The sequence below is a fragment of the Agelaius tricolor genome, unplaced genomic scaffold, assembly GCF_023055355.1.
Source record: "Agelaius tricolor isolate 1412-34295 unplaced genomic scaffold, bAgeTri1.0.p SCAF_6, whole genome shotgun sequence".
Classification (NCBI taxonomy): domain Eukaryota; kingdom Metazoa; phylum Chordata; class Aves; order Passeriformes; family Icteridae; genus Agelaius; species Agelaius tricolor.
In genome coordinates, this window is record NW_027269266.1 from 33,837,324 (window position 1) to 33,864,377 (window position 27,054).

At 40.8% G+C, this 27,054-nt stretch overlaps 1 protein-coding gene across 1 annotated transcript in view; it reads right to left on the reverse strand.

Annotated features, from left to right (window-relative positions):
* RFTN1 (raftlin, lipid raft linker 1) overlaps positions 1–20,102 on the reverse strand; it is a 95,926-nt gene extending 75,824 nt beyond the window's left edge. Inside the window, exons 1-2 of the mRNA XM_071429292.1 lie at positions 19,975–20,102; positions 9,649–9,804 (exon numbers count right to left, since the gene is read on the reverse strand). Coding sequence (XP_071285393.1) covers positions 9,649–9,793 — 145 coding nt within the window. The 5' untranslated portion in view covers positions 9,794–9,804; positions 19,975–20,102. The remainder of the gene's footprint in view (positions 1–9,648; positions 9,805–19,974) is intronic.
* Positions 20,103–27,054: the final 6,952 nt, after the last annotated feature.

Genomic DNA, 27,054 nt, shown 5'->3' on the forward strand with positions numbered 1-27,054 from the left:
TAGCTGCACTGGTAGCATGTATGAAAATGCATTAACAGAAAACAAACCCAGAACAGATGTAGAACAGAAATCAGACATGCTTCTGAATGTGAAATCTCTTTACAAGTGTCACTTGGGCAGAACAATGACAAGTAGAGATAAGCTCTCATAAGCGTGAGACGGATGCTGGGACAAACCAGCATGTCCTGGAGTAGCCCCCAGAAGGGCTCAAAGCCAGACAGGAGCATTTTGCAGATACCTTTCCTGCAGGCTGCTCTGAAACACATGCAGTGGGATGCCCAGTGTACAGCAGAACACATGACTTGTCCAAAGTAAAACCCTCAAAGACAGTTAATGGTGAGTGTAAACTCCCAGAAGCAACTGCCCCAACCTGGCTGTCTGCTCCTCTTGCCCCACACTACTGGCTTCAGACAATGCACAGCCTGACACCAGCCTGTCCTGTAGACCCTTGGACATGACCCACCAAGACAGTTATAGGCTGTGTGAAACAGCTGAATGTTGACACCATTTCCATCAGAACAGAGGTTTTTTGTTCTTCACATTGGAACATGAGGAATATAAATGCAAACATTTTTTAAAATCCTGCACAATCAATGTACATCTGTTTGGTGCTTTCACTATCTCAAGGTCAAGAGCAGTTGACACAGAAAGTTTCTTTTTTCTCAAAGGGGCTATACTCCGCTCAGGATGAACCAATTTTAAACTTTTGTTTGCAGGAGATCTTCGCCAAACAACAATAATTTATTTTGTAAATATATTAAGAACTCCATTACAATACTGCACAGATTTTGTATATTATCTTTGATCTGGATGATGTCAAGGAATTTGTAGCAAAAAGTTCTAAAAAGACTCAGCAGATTACCACAGTAATGACTCCTAATCACTTCTCTCTCATAATAAAACCATGAGACTTTTACTATTTGAAGTTACTGTGTGATCTCCTGCTCCAGTTAAACACAGGGCAAGTTTTGCTTCTGAGAAAACAGAAAAAAAAGCTGTGGCTTTAATAACTTCACCATTCCATGAGAAATGCCTGTCTGCCAGCCTTGCAGACTGCCAAATCTGGCCCCTTGGCTCTTGAACAGTATCAGGAGGATGAAAACCACATGAAGATTGGAAAAATGTGCAAAGCCAGAGGCCAAAGAAAAGACACAGTCACTCAAAGGATCATGTGCAGTTCCTGAGTTGCTGAGAGAAAGAAAAGGTTTCTTAGAAGTTGAGAACTCTTTTTAGACAGTATCTGTACTTTTCCATGATGTGAGTGAATTACAGCATTCATGCAAATGTGATGATGGAATGTATCTCTTGGAAGAACTCACTAACTACATTAAGAAGAACCCTGAGCTCACAGAGTAGATAAAATGAATGACTGCATGATAAGAATGGAGTATTATAGGAATCCAATCTTCATTCTAAGAATGAGTGCAGACTAGAAAGTTAGTACCCACATGACTATTGTGACACATTTTTTGACAAAGTGAAACATGTATAAATAGAACATCCTGCAGATGTTCCTTTCCTCCCTAGTCCATTTCTGGTTTGCACACACCCATTGTCTAAATACACAAGCAGAATCCACACAGAAAGCGTGGCTATGACATCACTAGGTGTACTTGGGATTCCATAAAAGCATCTAAACCAAAACTGTTTCCAAGCACAAGTTGAAAACAGAGTTCCAAAACACATCATACTTACATTCTCTAACATACATACCATATTGTATCTAAGGTTTCATCTAGTCTATAATGTATTATTACAACACCAAATAGCGATGTCACAGTTCAGCTGGATCTTGAGGGGACAAGAAATGTCAGCAAACTTTAGGCTTTTTTTCATTTTTCATAATTATGTGAATGGTACAGCTTTTCTGCAGGTATGTAGCTGTTAACATTTGGGCTAGAATAGTTAATTCATACCATTGATCAGCTTCTTGCTTTGAAGGCCATGATCTAGCCACCAGCACAGGGGACTACCCAGGACTTATTCCCAGTTCTGTCACAGTCATCACAGGACTTCAGCTAAAGCTCTTTGCACTTTCCATTCTGGTATAATTAAGTGTATAAATAAAGAAAAATTTAAGTGATTGAAGACTCATATCCCCAGGAATTACTCCTCTCAATGATATATATGTGTCTGTGTATTGCACACCTCACTAATGTACAGATACAAAACATATATATATATATACATATGTTAGAAGAAAAAGTGAGTGCATGCAGTCTATCACAACAAGGATCTAGATACAACCAATAATTATGGAAAGCAGAGCTTCCACTTAAAAACTAAAATACATCTCACAGTTGTGCATCCTTATTTAAAAAACAGTAAAGTTCAAATCTAATGACTCTTTCCAGCAATTACATTTATGATGTAATTTATGGCATTTATTAAACTCCCAACATATGGAATGCTCCTTTTATGTCAAATTGCAAATTGCCTGAGACACACAAGTGAGTTTTATAAACTGCTACAGCAGGAACATTTCATTTTGCTGTGACTTAAAAGTGGCAAGTCCTGAAGGGTTACTGGAAATTATCTCAGCTGGCTGGAGCAAGCCAAAGCTGTGGATTTGATCCCTGCATGGGCCATTTATTTAAAGAGTTGGACACAATGATCCTTGGAGGTCCCCTCCAACTCAGAATATTCTGTGATTCTGTATTGCCACAGACTGGAATTCACTTGAAACAGAAAACCAAGCCAAAAAAATTCATTTCTTCATATTTGCATTAACAGAAAGGACAGAAGCTCCAAACCAGCAAAACCCTTATGCTGGTTCTTTAGATCACACACATATAATCAGACTAAGTTGAATGAGATATGCACATGGACAAAGCTTTAAGAAAGGGGAAGCATTAGCAGAATCTGGGCTACAAAGCAGTAATCCATTGGCCTCTCCTGCTCATCATCTTTCTGCTCTGAACCTGCTAGACATTAATCTGCTCTGAAGGATTGTTTTAGTCAGTTATAGGCAATCTATACACAGTCTGGTTCAAGTTATCACATCTCATAAATAAACTAACAATGTTTTGCCCTGCTAATTTTATTTCATCACTCCTGAGGACTAAATGGTGGTAACAGACCTGGTCAACTTGAAATACAAAACTCAAATGCTAATTTAATTTATGTTCTTCTGCTTACAGAAATGAAAATAAAATTAGGTAACTTTGCCAATGGGGAAATATTTGCTTTTACTAGTCTTAAATCAAATCACACCTGCAAATGCAGAGTTGCAGGTTTTGTTCTTTTTTCAGTCACACAGCCACTTGCTTGGAGTTATTTATTTTTTATGTTTGGGTTTTGGGTTTTTTCCCAGGTGAATGGTGAAGTGAAACAGAAAGCAGAAGTCAGGCAAAAATAACTGCTTAATGTAAAAATTACTGATAGGAAGAGAAGGTAAGCATTGAAATCAACAAGTACTATGTTCTACACCAAAAAGAACTTCCTCACCAAAAATGCATACACTTTTTACAGGAAAAATGCTTCTCTGTCCTCTACTTGCACAATTTCCAGTGCATGACACTTCAAATTCTGAATCAGACTTCTTTCCTTCTCCAAGGAGAAAACTGAGGGGGCTTCTATTAATTTAAGCCAAAACTGAAATTTAATCTCAAATAAAAGACTTCAGTATGGATATACTCTTAACTATTGATTCTAATGTAATAATGCCCCCATAAAGGTCCACTAGCACATTATTTGTGTCTTGTATTAGGAAAAAAATCAATAAAAATCAAAAGCCCAGCCACAGCAGTTTTAATAATATGGTAGTAAGTGGTTTTTAAGCACTATAACTGTCTCCAAAACATGATGGTAAAGTATCCATATGCTTGTCAGAACTTGAAAGATATATACACTTTCAAATTTTATATATATATATATATATACACATACATATATAGATATATATATATATACACACACCCTAAAATGCCTCAAATAAGAAGGTTTCATGTATGTAGCAAATTTATTAAACTAGGAGTACTGTCCTGGTAAAATACATGTCCTTAGACTACAACACTTACAACATTCAAGCAAAAAATATAGTGGGAATGTTAGAATGTAATTAATAACCTTCCTTTTAAATAATTTCCTTCATGCTGTTCTCTGGGTTTGGGGTTTTTTTGTTGTTTTTTTTTTTTTTTTGTTGTTGTTGTTTTGTTGGTTTTTTGGGTTTTTTGTTTTTTTTTTTTACTAAAGAGACAAAATTCTTGACAATCAGGATAAAAACCATATGTTCATGTATTCACATCATAACTTAAAAACTTCTTTGAGACATGTAGTATTGGTATTTTTCATTCCTTCAAAACATCTGGATTTTAGTGGTTTTACAGCACAAATGGCTTGTTCAGAGTATAGCCTTTTCCCATTTAAAAAAAATTTATACCCCATTCCATTCTCATCACATGGCTAGCATATGCTTCATGCCAACTTTATTCAAGGCCAAAACCTATCGTAACTCATCAGGCCAATGAAATACTACAGGAATGTAAAGCAAAACAGAAAAAAAATCCAATCAAGTCAGTCAAAAAAATTCCCCTAAACACCAAAAAATTCCACACTATTCTGAGAAGTGAAGAGTGAAATTACTATCAGATTCCTGTTTTTTCTCAGAAGGTCATCATAACCAAAGAGGTGAAAGAAAAGAAATAGAGGATGAATAAGTTAGCTTAGTTTCTGTACGATCTGTCTAAGCAAGGACAGTTTTCCAAAACAAGTAGATCAGATAAGAGCAAGGAAGGAATGCAGATTATTGAAATATTTCTCTTTCCAACAAAATTCCAAAACAAAACAAACCAGCTTACCCCATAGAGGCACTGTTGAAAAACATGGTTGCTTAAGACTATTCCATCTGCCAGCATATATCCTCCTGAGATTTGCTCACCACTTGCCTCTTATTTCCAGTAAAACTTGGAGATAGCAGAGATATAAGATGATCATTCTTCATCCCATTTTTTATAAGGCAAAGGATGGAAAATAGAAACAATTTTTGGCTTTTGGGCAGGTGATACAATCTTTTGTTGTTTCAGGTTTTTTTATAGTAAAGGCCTGAAGTATTATAGAGCAGACCCTAATTTGTCTCTTCCAGCTTTGTGGCAAAAGGTTTGCTGCAACTCTTTTATTTTCCTTGGGTTTTTAATTGTTTTAAATTCAGTCATTGCAACTTAACATTAGTATTGTCTCTAGGGCAGTGAGAAGACAACTTCCTCTGCACTTCTGACATTTTGCTGAACCAGCAATGAGCCACTCAATTCACAAATATAGTAATATCTTCTTCACAAGTAAAAATGTGTGATGATTTTATCAATTTAATTTAGGTGAAAACGGATGTGGTTCCACCTGAGGGAGAAAAGCAGCCCATAAGCTTTGGACAGTACAGATGACTAAAGAATAGAACACAGAATGGCACTGTCAAGGGACAACACAGAAGACAGATATGGATTTCTTGGAAGAGGCCACGTTAACATAAACAAGAAAGATCAGGCTCATAAGCAGATTTATAAAGCAGACAGCTCAAAACAAGCATGCCCACCTCAAGCCTGAAATGTCTTAGCAAAGTGCCCCTTACTCCTCAAGTGCCAATCTACACTAGATAACCCTTTGCTGATAGCAATTTACATGCTTTTTCAAAAAGTAAAGGACAGCGGCAAGTCCAACCACTTCAATTCTGGAGAACCATGCAGATTATCAGTGTTGAGGCACACAATGGAAACTGATGGGCTCTTCATAGCCTGCTTTCCTTGAAAGCTTGGATAGTCTTTCCATAGACACTTCACTTTCAAGTAAATCAGTTTCTAACACTGAGCAACATAAAAATGAAGCTTACACCTGCAACCTTAAATCTGTCTTTTGCATCTATGCATTATTTACACAGCACTCAAATAAGTGATCAAACATCATTTTCCACTGGACATACATCTGCATCCAGGCCAAGCAAGGCAAAAGTTAAAAAAATAATAAAAAAATTTAATAAAGGAGCATATTTTCTTACATTCTTTTTTAGTTGTGCATGGCAGAAGATAAACAGTAACCAAAGACAGCCAGCAAGCAAATTTAAGTTTCTAGCTAACGTTCCAGAAAAATGATTGTCAGGACAGTTTTATCCCTGTTTTCAAGAGAGTGAAGCTAAGGGAATGAGCATTGCCAGAAGGTCGAGGGGGGTGATGCTGCCCCTCTGCTCAGCCCTGGGGAGGCCACATCTGGAGTGCTGCATCCAGTTCTGGGCTCCTCAGTACAAGACATACATGGAGCATCTGGAGTAGGTCCAGCAGACAGCTACAAAGTTGGTCAAGGGTCTGGGGAATCTTTCTTACAACAAAAGACTCAGGGAGCTGGGCCTGTTCAGCCTCAAGAAGAGGCAACTGAGAGGGGAGCTCATTAATATGCATAAAATATCTGAAGGGTGGGTGTGAAGAGAATGGAGACAGGCTCTTCTTCGTAATGCCAACAACTAAGTCAAGAGGCAATGGGCAGAAATGGCACAGGAAGTTCCACCTGAATATGAGGAAGAACTTCTTTACTGTGCAAGTGACCACACATTGGAATAGATTGCTCAGAGAGGTTGTGGAGTCTCCCTCACTGCAGATTTTCAAAAACCATCTGGACTCAATCATGTGCCATGTGCTCTGGGATGACCTTGCTAAAGTAGGGAGGTTGGACCAGATGACCCCACTGTTGTCCCTTCCAAGCTCACTCAGTGATTCTGTGAGTTCATAAGAGTGTGAGCTGATTTAAAGAAGGTTCTATTTCTCTTCCTGACAATATGCTCCCTTCACTTCAACCAACTCCAGCATTCTTTAGACCCTTCCACAAGACACTCATACGGCAGAGGATAACCAAACAGAAAAACTGCATAACCTGCCAGATATACAAGTTAAATTAATTCACAGAGCTGACAGGAGGCAAGAGAGGGGAGCAGGATTTCCCCACAAACAGCTGCAAAAACTTACAAAAAAACCCCAAAAAACCAGCCAGCCAAAGAGGACTTTAAACACATGCCACATTCTGGAACTGATCTCTCATTATCTGCGTATCAAAACTGCAAATACACGCTGTTCTAAACTGCAAATATGACCAGTATCCACCTTTATATTTCAAGTCAACAAGAGCTGCTTTTTGAACACAGGAAGAAATGCTAAGAGCTAGGAAAACTTCTAGCAGTACTCCCACCTGCAACATGCAGATAATCACCTCCTTTTCACCATTAACATTAAAGACTTGTGAGAGATATAGTTATCAGAGCAATCATTGCTGTAGAAAAACTACAGAGAAAAATGAGTACCCGTCTGCACTACCAGGCTCACTAGCTTTGTAAACAAGGCCTAGCACAAGAATACAATAAAATACTCTGTAGCCACTCATAATTTAACATGGCTTATTCTAAAAACCCAGTGAAGGAGAAAACCTGTGGAAAAAATATACAATATACATACACACTGGAAGAGCTAAAGTAGATTCACAGAAGACAGACTTCACAATCCAAATGGTTTTTTTACACCTCTAGGAGCATTTCATTCTTAGAAGCCTCCAAATCCACACAGATATAGGTGAAACACTCATTGTTAACTCTGTTTATCTGCAGAGGTTATTTCTCAGCAAAACCAAAAATGAACCATTCATGATGCAAAAAGCCTGGAATGTCATAACACTACATAGTGCAACATGAGCCTTTACATAGCCAATGACTAGATCAGGGAGGGAACTGCCAATCCTGAGAGCACATAGTCATAAGTGGTAACTAAGGAAAAAGAGCAGGAACAACACTCTATCCCCCCACATCTGCCTATCTGCTGACATCTTCAGAGACTGGAGTGATGGGGATACAACATGCCAAAGCAGAACTCAGTGGAGCTGGAGAGCTTATGCTATTTGGCAAGCCCAAGAATCTGATAGAAGTGCTTCTACTAAGTTTCCTTAAAGCCATCCCTCCTAAAATCATATTATAACAATCTATGATGAGTAAGAAAAACATATACAAGTATGCTTTACAATGAACCTATGTATTCAACCAGACTTAGAAAGCCTGGGTTTAACTTTTTCTCTTTTTACCAGACATCCTTCAATGAGGCATGCCACATTGCTACCACAAGTACTGATTCCTCCTCCACAGTGTCAAAGATGAGACTTCATGAGAGAACAGGATAATGCACATGCTAAAGCTCGAGAGACACTCAGACAGAACAGTGATGAACATTCCAGAAAAGCCCAGAGAAGTGTGTCCTCAATATTAATTCATTTTTGCTAATGACACAACTTGCAATACATCTCAGTAAAAGCTGTCAAACTATCAAAGGACATAAACAGTTCACTTTGAAATAAAAACACATAAATGTCGAAACAACTGCAATACATAAACATGAAAAAAATTCCTCTACCATTTGCTTGGTGCTCTCAATAACAGCAGTGCATCCCAATTAGTGTATCAAAAAACATAAGAGAACACAAATACAGAAGACAGGCACTCAAAGACTGCAAAGACAAAATTTCTCGACTCTCACAACTGCCTGCAAGAGCAGTCCTGTCCAACCACCTGTGCTAAAACTCCACCTTTTTCAAACTCAAGTTTGCTTGCAGCAGGTTTTAAGACCCAACCAATTCCCACTACTCTGGGCTGCCGTGCTGAGCTGCATGAGGTGTCTCATCAAGTGACAAACCAGCAGCAGCTCTTTGTCTCACACCATGACAGACTCAAGGCTCCAGCTTCTCCTTTGACCTGACTTGCAAAACAAGAGAAGTTGGAGCACACTGCAGGGCACAGAGGCTCAACCTGGCGTCCTGCCAGCCAGCTCTAGCAGATTTTGGTACTGTGGTGTTTTATATATAGCAAGAAGCAGGTCCCAGCCTTCTGCTCAAGCTGCAGATTCCCAAATGGTGTGAGGAGTAATTGCTTGTAGAACAGGCTAATTCTGAAGTGAAAGAGGGCACAGGCAATGGTGTGAGCAATACTGGCAGAGATGCTTGACGTCAATCAGCAAGGAAAAAACCAGAATATCTATGGATTGCCACAAGAATTAAACCCAGACTACTTCAGACTGAAGAAAAAAAAACAAGGTAAAAAATGCGTGAGATTGAATCTTCACCCCTTTGATATTTTAGTTCTTCAGTGTCTCCCACTATCCTGTTTCCACCTACATGGGTGCACCTGTAAGTATCTATAACCGCCTAAGAGTTATTTATGGCAAGCTATCAAAACTGAAGACATTAACTTCAGCATCTCAAAATACCTCTCACAGAGCCCAGAGGCACAAGGGGAGCAAGGAAAGTGAGCAATAAAGCAAAGTATATAACCTTGCAGACCTGAATTGCTTTACCATATGAAAATTGGACAAGATGCAAATTAAGGAAACAAAGGTCCACTGCAGAGTAAAAACATAAAAAAAAAAAAAAAAAATCAAAGAAAACAAACCAGATAATGGGGGAAGGGTAAAAGAACCTAAAATCTGATACCCTGTAACTAGCTATAAGGCTAAAAATTAACACAAAATTCTCACTTAGATCTCTGCATGGAAGCATTATGACTGAAGAAAAGGCATTTACTTAAAGAAATTGAAGACATTTTAAGAACATAACTACAATTCAAAAAACATTATGGACCAATTAACACACCTACTTTAATAGAGAAAAAAAATCTAAAGAAAATTATTATGTACTTACTATCATTTAGTGTAGTGAAGTCCAAGAATCGATATTCATAGCAAACATCTATTTTGGTTTCTACCTGGGGCCTCTTCAAAGTTGAATAGATATTACCAGGTCGTTTTTCATCATGCTTCTCTAATTTGTTCAATCCACAACCCATTTCAGCAGCTCCTGATACAAAGAGGTAGGGAAAAGGGAAAATGCATAAGCATGATTAACTTTGAGGTTTTTCCTTCTGGTTTTCATTTTTTCACTAGTACATTAGGGTGATTTTTAATTTTTAAATGCAAGCTGCCTACAAACTACATAAAATCACGTAATCAAATAAATGCTGTAACTGAAGAATATACTACTCATATCTACCCTCAGACATACTATTATTTTATTGGAAAATCGACAGTTTAATGTATGTATTTTGCAACTTTCAAATGTATTCAATCGTACACTCTGGAAGACACACATTCCATTATAAAAAGTAGCTGAAAATGCAAAATAACTTGCTAATATTAAGGTTGTCAGCCTAGTAACAATTTCTATATATGCAGTTACTAAGAGAGCATCTAGTATTAACTTTTACGCAGATCTCTGTAATATTCAAATTAATATCCAGCCTTGTAATTTAATGTAAAAAGCAAGTTCTCTCTGCAGAGAACTACCTGCATTTACAGAACACCCTCACTTCCTCCCACGTCATTTTTTTAGGAGATAATGGCACTTTACAAATCTGTCTTCAAAACAGAAGAGGCACCTGGCCACAGAACTGCATTAGATAAATCTGGTTCTCTTTAATAAGCTGCCAGCCCACAACATTTTAAAGGATTATTCCTGACAACCATTCCTGCCACACATTAAATGTTTCTCAATATCCTGCACATTATAGCTCATGTGGGTATGAAAGAATGGAAGAATTACTTGCTGAAAATATTCAGGTGATCCAAACCCTCTAATTCCTCTCAACAACACTGGTGGGGCTCAGGCAAATTATTTCAACCAGCATCAAGTATAAAAACAAAAAGTGTGAAGACACATCAGGTAGGCACCTAAGGTTTTTCATCACAACCACCTAACATCCTGCCACTGCCTACACAGATAAAGTCATGCTCTGAAAACAGGGAGGGAAATGCAGAATAAACACCCAGTTAGAGAGAGTGGCTCCCACAGGCCCCCCCAGATGCTCAAAGGCATGGGATCCATATAGTGTGAACACACTGCATGGAGCACCAGGAAGGTCAGTGCCACAGCCTCCCTGCAAGCTGTGACACACAGCAGTGAGCACCTGAGAAAGTTCAGGTACAGATCAGAGCTGCCTTTACCTTGACAGTTTATAAACCTAAAGCAGAGAATGAAAACCTTGCTCAGGTTCACCATCTCCAAAGAGCTGCTAGTAAGCTTATGCCACAGCTCCATCCCCCAAGAGCTTACAAAGTTAGGCAAATATACAGCCCCAATGTATTTGGAAACCACTTGCATAAAATTATCTACATTTTTACTTATACTGTGGTTTAACTTTTATAAATTTTGTTCCTTCCTCATACTTCCTTGCAAAATCATTCTCATTAATATTTCCCAAGTCCCTTGCTATATTTTACTATGATAAATGCATTCTGCCTTTTCTGCCATTTCCTAGACAGGATCTGTGGTGTGGTACCTTCATCACCCCACTCACTCTCATTTGCATCACTGTTCTCATTTCTCTACATGAACACAGGTGGCCATATGCTCAAAATGAGATCTTAACAAGGCTTATGAAAATAACATTCATGCTTCTCTAGTGCAAATAATACACCTACTGCACCTAAAATCATCATTCACAGCTGAATCATCACATTCACAGTTTACTGTCAACTTCCTAGCAGACAAAGAACCTGTTTCTCCTTATTTTTATGCAACACAACTAACTGAGAAGTTTCCAACTCATCTCTCATAAGTTTTCTCTATTCCTATTTGCTTCTACTGCTCAGTAATAGCCTCACCCCATTCTCCAGCACCCCTGGAAGAACGAGCTGAAAGTTTTTCCTGGGCTTAGCAATACCACCCACCTTCTTATCATGTGCAAAGTCCATAAATGCACACCTACATCTTCCTGCAAAGTCCCTAATAAATTGATCAAAATAGGACTGAACAACACATCAAACTTGAGAAAAGTAATACAGTAAATATTTGATCACATAGAACCTGGAAGCAGAAAAAACATTTGCTACAAAGACCTCTAGAATTGAGAAAAAAGAATGATGTGATATTTGTATTCCTGAAGTTTCAATATTTGGTGGATTCATCCAGCAGAAAACAACTTTCCTTGATTATTTTGAAGGAAAGCTAAAAACTACTTTAACAATTTCTATCAATGAAATCGAGGTTTGCAGATTCAATTTTTTTAAATTTGGAATTTAAGGTTAAAAATCCTCATGATCTTTTTATGTTCCAAAATACTTTCCACCTTTTTTTTTTGTAATGACAACTATTACCATTAAAAGATTATTCTTTCATATTTACAGCAGTTTCTTCTTTTGCCTGTGCAATATTATTTGTTTCAGTCTAAAATGTTATTTATTTTAATACATAAACATGTGTTGCATATTAATGAGCCTAACAAAACACTAGGTATTTTTCCATGAGCTATAATGGAACAAATCTAGCAGCATTCTTGTGCTAAGGATGAATTAAAATAGCAGTAAGTCTTAGCAAGTGTACCAAATTTCTTGTTTCAGCAATTGCCCAGTAATTCTTACACATCATAAGTACACAGCGTTTTGTAAGGAAAAAAATTTCATTTCAGAGGTCATTCTGCTGCAGTGCCTGCAACCTTTAGTTATACAAATAGTCTGAAATCCACAGGACTCTTAGACAGTGATGGCTGCAGAAGGAGGCCTTGGGGACTCTGCATTTCACATCGCAGAGTGTTTTGCATTCTTTCCCAAACTGGGGCGAAAGTATTAAAAAATAAAAGCCTGCACTTCCAGCAGCAGCCACAGACACTCTCCTGTGCTTCTCCAGCAAACATTTTCTCAGCCCTTTGGAGAAAAACTCCTCCACCCTCACTACCCATGTGAGCAACGACCTCTGCGAACAGAGAGAACTCACAAGTCATTCAGCACAAGCTACCTGCCCACTTGGGAATGCACTGAAAACACACTTTTTTTTGTTACTAATTCCCTGAGTGACTGCTTCCTAGAAGACTGATTTTCACCTTTGTGCTGTTTAGCTAAAACTTCAAATAGTATCCTTGAGGATAAAGGCTTCCTCACATTTTGCTAAGTATAGGCAGTTGTGTTACTTAAAGCAGGCATATGGAAAAGGATGATGAAAAAAGATGCTTCCACTTGAAAAAAATGAGGGATCAGGGGACAAAAATTAGGTTTCACAACATCACAATCTTTCCACAGTAATTAGAATACACATGCCACAGCAGTAGAAAACAAATCTTCAAAAATTAAGTTCCTATTTTAACAGAGAACTCTAAGTGTGAAAATAATTCCACAGAGGTAGGAATCCTTAAAAGTTTTCTCAAATATACTGATGATGTGTGTATGACAAGTCATCACTCAATCACCAGATTCTGCTCAAAGTTATCCCACAAATGTCCTTCTGGGACAGCTTGCTTTACAACCTTTCAAAGGCTTTTAATATCAGTTATTACCTTCTTCCTTTCATTCACAGCAAAGTTAGTGCTGTTCAGTCTTCCCACCATCATCTGAAAGTATCTCCTTGCTTTTCACTTACAAATTTTCTTGTCAACAGGACATTATTCCCCTTCTTAATTTTCTACATTGCAGTTATCAAAGACTGCTGTAAGAAATGTTCATCACTGATGCATTCAAAGTAATCTAAACTCACTCCAATGCACATTTTCAGGTGTATTAGTTTGCTGTAAGACATGCTTAAGGTTACTGTACTACATAGATTTATCCTGGCTTTCTATACCTACATGTGAATTCCACTTTTATTCATATTAAACAAAAATATTATCACTAATATTCACTTTTTAGCAAATTGAAAAACAATCCTTCAAAGACGCTGCCAAATTTTTAAATTCTTTTTGCTTTGCAGTAGGTTCTAAGATAAACATTTTCTTTTTCATTAATGCAGAAATTAATTATCAACTCAGAAGTTCTATACTTAGAAAAAAAACCTTGGAAAAGTAACATTTAATGAAGAACATTAACCCCTAAAATTATGATTTAGCTATGGGCTTTTACAATTACATATGCCAGAAAAACTAATTCTGTCCACAAACTCACTTACATTGCAAATTAATCTTACATGTGGTCTATGATCTTGTTGATCTCAAAACTGTTCACGTGTTCAGCCACATGATGATAAAACCAGAACTGAAACCCCAATCTCACAACAGATTGGAGTTTTTTAGTCTACATCTTCACTTTAACTCTGCAAAGCATCAAGAATAGAAGGTATGCTGAGTTGCAGAACAACAGCAAAGCCTCGCCAATTAATTCCTAAGTTTCTCTTGTGAAGGCCAGCAAAGGCCTTCACTGGTTAGGAAAGGAGCAGCTTGCTTCTGCAAACTGAATGTAAATTTTAACCCAGGATTTGTACATCCCAAACCAACTCCCAACTCACAAACTGCAGAATAAACCCCTTGCTGCCACCTCCTCCTCCCCAGTACTGTCCTGCATTGTGTACTTTAAGAGCAGAGGAGCTCTGGGGAGCATCTGGAGGTACAAGTGCTGTACCTGTACCTGGTGAAACCCATCCCAGCATGTCCAATGACCTGACCCTGAACGCTCCTCAATATAAGTCTTATTGAAACCAATACCGTCCTCTGCCATGAAAAAAACCCCAAAAATTACAACAAATTGTAGCCAGCAAAAGAAAGAAAAAAAAAAAAGCCAGCAGTATTTCCACTTTTAATCACCTCTGTGATCCACGACAATGAATGTATCTTGAATGTATCATAGGAATTTTTACAGCTCTTTTAGAGATGTGTAAAGTTCTCAGCTGATGATTTCTGAACCTCAGCTTTGCTAAAATACTCTCTTGCAGCTTGAATTCACTTTCTTGGGTAGATAGTGTGTGTTCAAAATAGACAAAATACAACAAGTTCAGAATTAGCAAAGAAAAAGGATAAAATAATACCATGTAGCTAACAACTTATTTTCTTATTAACAGTGATTCAGGCCCCAGGATTCCTTTTCAGAAGGAAAAGAGCACAAAGAAAAGAAGGAAAAACAAAAAACCTCTTGCCTTCTATCTGATTTTCATTTGGGGGGTATAATGGGGAATAAATGAGGCTAATCTTCTGATTTATTGATCCATCCTTTCATGAAAATCTTTAACAATTTATCTCCAAGGAATAATAATGAAAATTGCACTGAAATGTAACAGAACCACATGGCTAATGGAAGCTTGAATAGATTACCAGAATAAGTAATTTAAGGGATGCTTATCAACTAAGTACATATTGGCTAAATAGTTTATTTCAACTAATCAATGCATAATGTCAATGACTACTTAGAGGGATGATTTGAAAATAATTCCAAAACAATCATTTTAAGTACTTATAATCTCAGAATCAACTGCTAAGTATACAGCATTAGACTGAGTATTCTAGCAAACGTGTAAGTGAAATACACTACCAGCTGAAATAGAAACAAGGTAATTTTAGTACTTACAATGGCATCCAAGGAAAACATGTTGTATGGAAAATTAATGCTTGTCAGCTTGTTTTTAAGCAAAATTAGTGAGAGCAAGCTTGCTTGCATTAACATATTTAAAGCATTTATTGCCCAGGACTAGTGAACCTATTTTGCAAGCTTTATCATGAATTAATTTATTTTTTAAAATACATATCCTATGTTACTGCTAAGGTTCTTTGCACAAAATATAGAATATAGTATTCTTACTGATGAATGCAGCAGCTGGAAAACAAGATAACTGCAATGTATTAACAGGTTTTCTCTCTTGATTTTGGTTAAGACCTTTCATCTTCATTCTTCCTTCCATGGGTAATACTTAGGTACCTCACAGGGATGCTGGAAGGCATTTACAAATAATTGCAGGACTTCACATTTGTTGTGCAGTAATGAGACATGCTTATTTTCTTAAACCCTCACTCCTGTAATCCTGACCTTTCCATTTTCAAAATAATAAGCACTTCATGCTCAGTTCACTTGCTGGCATGTGGTCACTTAATTCTTGCATCCTTCTCAGTCTATGAAACACCAGAGTGTTTAGTCCCCCACTCAGCTCCAAACAAACCCTGAGAGTGCTTGCAAATTATAGTCAAGTCCCTTTCCCAGCATAGTTAAAGCAATGAAGCAGAGGAAGAATAACAAGGCAAAAAAAAACCAGCATAACCAAAGCAGAGAATTAAAAACACCAGACCTGGCAAACTGGGTGCACAGGTAAACAAAGAAAGCAGAATAGGACGCCAGGATGATCTTTTGTCAGTTCCCAAAAAAGAGCCATGCTTCTGACTTCTCCTAATTTTTCCCACCCTGCACAGGTTTCCTTACCACTGCACAGGTTTTTTTGTGAGATTACACCACCTAAGAGGGAAATTCCTTACTAAGAGATACCCACTTAGTCTTTTTTCCAGTAGTATTACCATGCAGGAAGATATGTAAGCATATCTTCAATAAATAGTGCAATAATATTTATTTGTGTGGAGGGATTTGTGCTTAAGTAACTAATGTTTACCAAACAATTTGAAACATTCTGAAAAACATATATATACAAGGAACAATTACCATAAATCAGTCCCATCTATTGTCAGATGTGACAGCTGACCAATTTTTTTTTCACCACATATCTATGAATTTGACCAGTGCTGTCAGGATTTTAGACTTGAGGCTGATAACTAAATCTCAGCTTCTAGGAAGGTTGGTGAAAGAATAATCCCAGATTTATCCTTTATGATTGATTTGATTTAAATTAAACTGCAGAGCAACCCAAGTAAATCTGCAGTTAAGGTTTTCAATTTCAAAAAGCAAATCTCAAAAACTAAGGAATTCATTAGTAAGATGAACAGGAATGAGCAACTGGAGGATGTACAGGGGAGGTCTGGAACATGTTTAAACTACAATATGAGTATCTGCAGAACTAGGAACCCAAGGAGTGACAAGAGAATTCATAAGAAGGTTTCCAGACACAGTGAGATGAATTACCTAATAAAGAAGGAAATGTAGAATAAGCAGAGAGCTTAAGAGACAGGAACAAAGTTCAGCAGAGGAACAGTCTCGGATCAAGAAACACCAGCATAAAATGAAATGTGCCAGAAGCCAAGGCAAGCGGTGGAAGCCAAAGATACCACAACTCAACAGAAGCAGAACACAAATCAGGACTAATCTGGATTCATACCAAGAACTCTGGAAGACCTGTCATGATGAATTGCAGCCCCAATTGCTAGAATTAAAAGCCAAACTATTTCATCAGATTTGGTACTGTCTCCCAGGGAGACAAGAAAATGTACTGACTACACAAAAAAAACAGAGAAAAACATAATTTGGCCAATTAAGACAATTGCTGGTCTAGTTTCCAGAGTTTCTAAGCTTCAGGAAGAAAGCAAAGTAATACATGGATAACTATGATATGGATTCAGTAAAGTTAGAACAGACTACCCTGACAGGTCTTGTAAACACAAGTTACACAGAAAGCCCAGCACTAGCATGCAGCATGTCAAATAACACACCAGGATGATAACATGATTTCAACAAACTCTTATTAGGTGCTATTGTTCTCATTGCAGCATTCACATCACCAGCTTGGGCTCAACTCTGCTGCCCTGCATAACACACTTACTTTGCCCTGTGCTGTCCCTGGGCCTGCAAGTCAGCAGGCCACCTCTGTGTGCTCCCTGCCACCAGCCACACTGAAACTCCTCTAGGGAAACAGAGCTGGGGTGTGTGGGTGTGTGTGGGCATGTGAGCAACAGGGTGGGAGGAAGAGGAGCAAGCAGGATCAGGGAGAAGTGGTGGAGGAATAAGGCAAGCCTTGTGCTAGCAGTGGGGGCAATGTGAGGAACAGCAGGTTGGTGGGAGACCCCTGCTTCCCACACCACCCACATCATCCTGTAACATTCATCCAAAATATTTAACACTTGCTCGTACCACAACACCATCTTTCAGTAAAGCAAAAGATTCAGATGATACCACATCTTTCTGCAAAATACTTTTAGACAGTGTATTTCTGGTCAAGATAACAAAGTGTTAATGTCACTGAACAATGCACAGGTAAAATTTATGCCAAAATACCATGTGCAAATGTTCAAGCAAGTTGCTTCCATGTGACAACAGGAGACTACCAGGACGCTAAGAAAGAGTAGTACTATCAAGAACATAAAGAGAAATCACAGCAGATTAAAAAATAAAGACTGAATTAACCTGACAAAAGCATCCACAGGAATTAGATATGAATCCAACTTTCTTTTAAAGTTAACCCCACAGCACTCAGAACCCACAGAGAGCAGGCATAAGAAACAGATGCATATTACAATGTATGCACAGCTGCTTAATGACAGTGAGTAAAACCATGGTAAAACATGAAACTACAGACTTGACAGTCCTATGCCTTTTGCTAGTTTGCCTAGGAGTACAACCTCAGCCACCTGATGAAGGCAAAAAGTAAAGTAGATCACTAGTGCAAGGTGTGAAGCTCTGGGATCTCACATGAAGTTAGGGATGGAACAGTAGTTATGTGAATATTTTTTACTTACTTCAAATAGAGACTTCATCAGCTTTGATTTTAATTCTTCACAAGTCTGTGACCCCAGCTTTTCCACTACAGAGGCTGAGGCCAGTTCATTATACCCAACATGGTATTTATGTTTCCCAGTACCACAGCTCAGAACTCCCTTAGGGTATTTAATCACAGCTGTATATACTCATTTCATGCTTCATTCTCAGACCGGGGAATGCCAACATTCAAGAGGTGGAAAGCCCCTTGTCTAATGTAACTTACTTGAGGTTAAGCTAGATTCCTAAAATAACCCTTCATTCTGAGACTTTACTTTTTCCCTAGAAAAAACAGAAATTAAATACACATATGTGACCACTACCATTGTGAAAAAGAGGGTTATTGCCACTAACTTGTTATTCAATACCAGGACCTGAAATGGATTGGATTTATTAAAAATAAAACATAAAAGCAGATGTCTAAAAAGATCTCCCCCTGTAAGCTAGAGGCCAGCTACAGCTTGATAAGGTTATTCTCCTACAAAATAAATAAATAAATACATTTTTTTAAAGGGAATTAAAATTGAAGCAGTATACAATCAGACCACAGCTTCCAAACTCTGGCTGAAAACACTCTTTCAGGTATAGTTATATTTTTATTATTTTAAATACAGCATCCTCTTTAGCACAACAGCCACCCCTACCAGGACTCCAGCACCGCTCCCTGTCCTGCCACACAGCAGCCTCTGGCTCAGCTCGTTCTCCGCTCCGAGCCGGGAGCGCTCCGGAGGGAAGCACGCTCAGGCGTAATGGAGAACAAATGTCTCCCATTAATTATTTGACTAAGCCGAAAGTATCAAAGAAGAACTGTAAAGTCCATTCAACTAAATTCCCCTTTTCTAGAAATACACAGGCTGTAAGAAGAGACTGTTTTGACAAGAATTTAGACAAACCAGAGAGAAGAGAGATGTATTTCACACTCAGACATTAAAATGCTGAACCACTGCCGCTTTACATTGTAAGAAAACCGTGCTGAAACAACATCAAGAACTTGAAAAAGCAATGAAATTGTAAAACAGCGACTGTAAAATCCCAGACCCCAGCCAGCCACACGATGGCACGGCACCGCCGCCTCCAGGTGCCCGGCATGTGAGGAGCGGCGCCGGGCTGGGCGGGCAGGCGGGCGCTCACCCGGCTCCCCTCAGAGCTCCCTCCCCTCCCGGCTCTGCCTCACCGCGCCGCGGGGCTGGACGCCAATAACCATCCCACTGGCTGGAAGGGATTGCCGGCGATGCCGCCCCCGGTTCGCCCCGGCCGCGGGCAGCCCGGCGGAGCCCGGCAGTCTCCGCACTCGCGGGCTGACAGGACGGCACCGCCCGCCAGCCCCGCCGCCCTCCCGGCGGGCTCCGCTCCGGCCCCTGGGCAGGACCGCAGCGAGCGGACCCTCTGGAGCAGCGGCACAGCCCGGAAACCCGGCCGGGGAGCGGGCGGGAGGCAGTGCCCCCCCTCGCCGGGCTCCAGCAGCCCCTCCGAACCTGGGCACGCCGGCCAGCCCGCGCCCCGCTCCGAACTTCGGGAGCCAGAGGACCACGACGAGTCGCAGCCCCGGAGTGGCTTTCCCCGCTCCGGCGCGCAGACCCTGCCCAGCAGCAACCCCCTCCCGCCCCCTCACCAAGTTTGCCCGCCGAGCCGGTGGGGTGCGCGGCAGTACCTGGGGCAGGCAGCGGGCGAAGCGTAGCCCGGTGGTGCTGAAGGATGCCCGGCGGGCGGAGACGGCCCGCCCCGCTGACAGCGTTTCCTCCTCCTACTCCGGCTGTCGCCCGTGCCCGCCCGCCGCGCTCCGGGGCCGCTCCCCTCTCGGCTCCGCGACGGGGAGGTGCCGGGGCAGCGCCACGCCGCCACACGGCCCCGCGGCCCGGCACAAAGTTTGCGCGGCGCAGCCCGGGGCGGCGGCTCCGCTCCCGCTCGGCCCGGCCGGGGGGCCGCGGCCACTTCCTCTTCCTCCGAGCGGCGGCGAGAGCCCCGCGCCCAGCCCGAGGCGCGCAGGGAGCGGGCAGCCGCGCTTCCCGCCCGCTCCAGCGGCACAGCCCAAAGGCGGATTGCTCCGCCCGCCGGCCGGGGCGGGAAGTCCCTCACGCACTGCCCGCCTCAGCCCCCAGCCCGGCCCGACCCAGCTCCCCTGTACTCCCCCGTCATCGCTCATGAACAAACTGGGAGCAGTGGCTGATACATCAGAGCATTGTGCGGCCTTTCCGAGGGACCTCGATAGGTTGGGGAGTTGGGTAGAGAAGAACCATCTCAAATTCAACAGTGGCAAATGCAGGGTCCTGCACCTGGGGAGGAATAACCCCACGCACCAGTTGGGGCTAGGAGCCAACCTACGGGAAAGCAGCCCTGCAGAGGAGGACGTGGGGGTCCTGGGGGACAACAAGCTGTCGATGTGCCAGCAGTGTGCCTGTGGAGCAAAGAGGGCCAAGGGAATCCTGGGATGCATCAGGAAAAGCATTGCCAGAAGGTCATGGGAGGTGGTGCTGCCCTTCTGCTCAGCCCTAGGGATACACCTGCAGTGCTGTATCAGTTCTGGGCTCCTCAGTACAAGACAGACAGGGAGCTTCTGGAGCAGGTCCAGCAGACAGATTTCCTTATGGGAAGGGAAATGAAATCTTGTGATTGCAATGGGGATCAATTTTGGCAAGCTTTGGTCCATGTCCCTGCACTTCATGGCATCCCATGCCTTTTGATGGCTTTCACTTTGGCAAAGATTTTTTTTTTCAGTATCCATGCTTTTTCAATATTCCCCTGCTTTTGCAACATCTGTAAGGTTAGTTTTGGCATGTTTTGGTCCTTTGCACTGCACCTCACGTAATCCTGGTGCATTTTCTTGTAGTCACTAAATGTCCCAAATTTCTGGTTTTTTGGGGATTTTTTCAATTGCATTTCCTTTGATCATATCTCCATTACAGAGTGTTTGTAAGTCTTTCTTTTCTGTTTCGCAAGATTTCCTTTTCAAAAGTTGGTCAAGGGTCTGGGGAATCTTTCTTACAACAAAAGACTGAGGGAGCTGGGCCTGTTCAGCCTCAAGAAGAGGCAACTGAGAGGGGAGCTCATTAACGTGTATAAAACATCTAAAGGGTGCGTATGAAGAGGATGGAGCCAGGCTCTTCTTTGTGATGCCAACAACTAGGACAAGAGGCAATTGACAGAAGCTGTCGCAACAGGAAGTTCCACCTGAATATGAAGAAGAACTTCTTTACTGTGCACGTGACCACACACTGGAATAGGTTGCTCAAAGAGGTTGTGGAGTCTCCCTCACTGCAGATTTTCAAAAACCATCTGGACTCAATCATGTGCCATGTGCTCTGGGATGACCCTGCTTGAGCAGGGAGGTTGGACCAGATGTTGTCCCTTCCAAGCAGCTCCAGGTCAACTGAGTTCAGCTCCCTCAGCCTCTCCTTGTAGGACACATACTCTATCCCTGGCCTTGTTGGCTGGCCACTGAGTTTGTCCCAGCTTGTCAACAACTTTCTTGGCACTGGATTCTGAGAGGGCAATGACATACCTGGACACAGTATGTGGTCTACAAGAGCCTTAGTGAGTGCCAAATAGCTGTGGATCGTCACTTTTTCCAAGCTACTGGCATGCTGTTATCTTTGTTGGCTGTGGTCATACTGCCTACTAGTCTGCAGCCTCTGCAATATAGCTGCTACCCAGACAGTCCCAAGTCTGAATCTCTGCAAGGTACCCTCCCTTCCCAAAGGCTGAATGTTTGTCCTTGTTAAATTTCAGAAGTTCATGCTGGCTTGTTCTTGAACCTGCCCAGTTCCTTTTGGACAGCAGCCCAGCCCTGAAGCTGCTTGATCATACCTCAGTATGCAGCTATGTGCAAATATGGCAACAGTGGATCCTGTCATCTCCTCCAGGTCCTTGAAAGACATGTTAAAATACAAGAGGATCCCACTTGCTTCTGTCCTCCAGGCAAAGTGCAACCCATTAAACTGCAACTTTCTGACCCCAGCTATGCAATGAGCTTTTTACCCACCCAGATTACAGAGTCTTAAGCATATACAAAAATAGCACAGGAGCCAGTGCCTAGCACCTTACTAAAGTTGCCACGGCATCAACTACCATCCCCATGCCTGAAAATACCTACATTTTATCAAAGATGGCAAACATTTGGTAAGGCTTGCTGGCACAGAGAGCAGCTGCTCTCAAGGCATCAGCCAGATCTTCTCAGCACCCTTAGACACAGCCCAGAACCCCAGCCCTGCTGGATTTGTCCAGGTCAGGTTCTCAGAAGAATCCCTCTCTTGATGCTCATCCACTGCTGGTAGCTCTTTGCTTGCTCCAATCTTGCCTCCAAGTGAACAGTTCAGGTCATTGAGGCACAGGCAGCTCTGAGTACATCAGCCTTACCTGTGCTCACACTCAACACCTCTTTGTGGTCCTTGTCCAGCCCCTTACTGTTAACAAAGGTTTCTGAGAGCAACATCAGATTTCACAAGCCCTTGTGTATGTCTACACCCTTCCCTACATGCTTTGATATTTCTGTAACTCTTTCACTATAACCTGTTCATGCTTCCACCATGATATTTTCACCATGAAGTTCAGTCAGGTGTTCCCCACTTAGCGTAGCTGGTAACCCAATTCATTTCCTCCTACTTGGATGTGTCACTCTTGCATCAGGAAAAGGCTCCATTAAAATCCGCCTGCCTTCCTAGGCTCCCTTCACTTTTCAAAACTACCTCCCATTTGCCAGTTCCTCAAATAAGCCAAAGTTTGCTCTCTGAAGTCCAGAGACTTGAGATCTTCACTCCCTTCAGGATCTTGAGCTCCATTGTATGACCATGACTACAGCCAGAGTTGCCATTCTCACATTCCTAGACAATTTTTCATCGTTACTGGACATCCATTAGTGCAACACCCAGGATATCTACCAAGAAAGCTTCCTGAAGTTTGCAGGATTGTTTCCATCCCACCATGTTACTCATCCAGCTGGCAGGAAGCTTCACTCCTCCCCAAGAATCAGTGTCTGTGACCCATAGATGTCACAGAGCTGCTATTTTAATCAACTTTCATCAAAAGCAGCTGGCCTGTAATCCACCACTGTAACCCTCTGATCTTTAGCGTTCTCAGCCAGTCTGATTGTCAGTCCAAGAGCTCCATACGCTCCAGCTGCTCATTTTACAGAGGAGGCAACCCTCTGCCCTCATCTTCCCTGTCTCTCCAGAAAAACATGTATGCATTCCCAATGCCATGCTTATGAACCAAGTCTGGGACTTCGTGCACCACCTTCGTTGTACTTTCCCTTATTAGGCCAGAAACCTGTTCAGCATCTCCTAAAACACCCTTGACTAGTATGGAAACTACTTGAAGTCCTTGTGCACAGCAGGCACAAATACATTTGCTACACCTGGTCCACTTGAGAATCTCTCCCTAGTGTGTAGGTGCATAAACGAAATTAAATTATGTAAAAATATATAAAGAAACCACTACATCGGCACATTAATTCCTTCCTAAGTGCAGAATATTTCTCTATTAAATGCTGGTATTGTGATGGATGACATCTATTTGAAAGTACTCCCCCCACTTTTCCCTCAAGTGCCATCAGGGAACAAAAAAATTTATTCAGTGGCCTCAAGTCCTCTTAAAGCACAACCATCACCATTAGCAAGTAGTCAGTAGCCGAAAGCATAACATCAACACATTGGAAATGAAGAAATCAAGTTAGTTTACCAGCACAAAACTATGAAACAAACACTAGCAATGCATTTTGTCTGGGAGCTTTACTCATCTCCTTTTTCTATTTCCTTCTGTGTGTTTTGGTTTTATCCTCTCCATTTCTTTTAATTATACACACAGGTTTTCCTCTTTCCTTGCCCTCTATCATTTTTCCTCCACTCATTAGTTTCTCTGGCTTTCCAACCACGTGAGAAAGCAGCATGCAGTCACATCAGGGTGCCATGTAATTGAGTTGTTTTTCTAATACCACTGTTAAAGCATATGGGGAAGGATTGCTAAGTGTGTAGGGAGAAGTGAAAGTGCAGCTTTCCCTGTATTGTAAACACATCAGGACAGAGATGGCTCCAGAAGGAACATCCTAGGCACCAGACCATGCCAACACCTTAGAAATTGCAGATCTACACCTTGGGGATTGAATTGAAAGAATGTCCAACAACATTGAAGACTTTTGCTGGTGCAAAGAAGAAGAATCTTATTGGATACATAAAGGAAACCAGAAAACCAACATTCCTGGATGTCTGTAGATTGTTATGAAGTAGCAGTCCTGTACAGATGAAAAGTGTTTCAAATTAGTGTTTGTAACAGGTCACAAAGCACAAACTGAGGCAAGTACTAACCATTTTTTCCACTGCCCACTTCATGGTCATGTATCAGACATGACTGTGAACTTACAGCCATCACGTAGGAGGTTTTTGATGCACCATTTCAACCTGGAATTCCTCTACTCCAGCATTATATACATGACCCATTAGGGCAGTCCTGAGCTTTTCAGTAGAAAAAAAAATTGGAATTGAAAGTTGGTTCCATAGGTGTTTTGATGCTAACATGTTTTCCTCTGACTACAAAAGTGTATTAGAGAAGCAGCAGATTGATTACCTGAATGAGATGCCTCTGTTATCACCTATTTAGGTGTCCCAATATTGAAATTATGTAATTCATGCAAACTGAAACATAGCATAAAATCTAAAAAGATGATATACATCTAAACTATTCTTTTTAGATTACCACTGTGAGAATTTCAGAATTCAATTCTGGCTTGGTAGTGTTCAATTATTTTTTTTAAGTATGCACTTTTGACATATTTTGGGGTTATTTGTGTCCTTAAGAGCCATTTTGATAAAGACCTGTTAAGATACAATTTAGAACTTAATCTGTAATAGGTGTTTCATGTGGTACTCCAAAAACAGCCAACAGTCTTTCCATGAGAAATCTAATCAGCTTGAAAAAATCCTAAACAAGGATCCTAGACAGATTTCAGAGTTGTGGTGAAAATATATATATCTATATGTATACACATACATCTCCCTGCAGAGCAATAAACTACTGCAAAGCAGTAGCAATTTACTTACTTAATTAAGTATAAAATACTACTCTAACATCTATTTAACTGAAGGACCTTATTGCTTTAATCAACAGTAAGACGTTGCCCCTAGACACTCCATTAGGGAATATTAGTTTGCCCTGGGAGTTAAGAAGAGCTTTAAAATGTTTTATTTCTGTGTCTAGCCAGTGTAATCTCTCTGGTAAATCCACACATTTAGCAGTGCAGAGCTCTACAACCTACTGTACCACAAGCAGGAGTGATCACGATTTCTATTTGCACTTTGCAGTCCTGGGTGCAGCTGAGTAAGGCAAGTTCAGCATAGGTGTAAATTGCTACTGGTGGGCTATTTAAGAATTCTGCTTGGCCAAATGTCTGTGTTTATTTTGGCCTAGGCAAAAGCAGCATGAAAACACATGCACAGCATTTCTGTCTTGTGCAAGGTGTTTCTAGTTATGCCACCAGGAAACTCCTTGCTTCACTACTCCAAGCACTATTTGAACAACTAATTAGGAAAGATCCACACTGGTCTAAGTAAAGTTTTTTTGGTTTTTTTTGCATGACAATACAATGCCACTTGCTGTTATTTTTACTACAAACTTAGACTCCAGCATTCAAAATAATCACATCCCATTTTTCTAGTTTTCACACTTGTGTGAAAAAGGCTTAAAGCTCATTTAGGATAAAATTTGTTTCCTCTGTCAAAAAGCAACAGACACCCGCATCATCACATTGAACAGGATTCAGCAAAACTCAAGTTACTTCTGACTGACTTTCATTAATCAGAAAGAGATACTAAAATATCAGTAAAGAAAATTAATTTTATTTGTCTACCACTCTGCAAAATAAAGTTTAAGATATACTGAATTTTTAATTAACAAGACAAAATATGAAAGAAAATGCAAAATCAGAAAAAACTAGGCTCCATTTGAGGTAGACAAGACATTTGACATACTTTTCTCATTTATTGTTACTGTTAGTTTCAGATCACCAGTGCAAACTGCTATGAAACATCTTAGTATAACTCAATGATCAGACTTTTTTCCTTATTTGCTAAAAAACCACATTTTTGATTTCTAGTTCGTATTTGGGTCCTGTAGCAGAAAGTACCTCTGTCTTACCAATGCTAAATATATCATTCCCTCACTTGCATTTCCTCCTCAATTGTGACGAATTGGTGTGTTTGGTAGGGAAAAGCATTCCTTCAGTGTTGCCCAATTCCTTAGTGCCAAGCAAGCTGCCACCTGCTAGCTCCAGGAAAGGCTCTGTAACTGTTTGGCCTGTGTCTGGTTCCAGTTTGTTTTTCCAAGATTCTTGCACTCACAAGAACTTGAATGTCTTGTAGCTTTCAACGTTGGAGTCTTCCACAGACTGAAGCACTCCAGACACAGAGGTGATGATAAGCTTGAGTGGAAATGTAAAATTTCAGTTTTTGATGAACTCTTTTTTTATGGCAAAGAAGTAATGCCATTGGGTGTTATTAGAACTATGCCATAACTTCTCAGAAATACCAGGAAAACTGCTTCCCAGCCTGAAGAAGTGGGACAGATTAGAAAACTCTGCAGAAGTCAGGTCTGTACTGCTGGTAGAGAGAGAATCAGATCAGCCCCCAGCTGCTAATGGTGATGGCGGTGTAACCCTTTCTGTCCCACAGCAGCACACAATCTGACCCTTGCTCAGAAGCAGCAGCTATTTTTGATTTTCCAGGGTTCCAGAGCAGGGAGGCAGTCT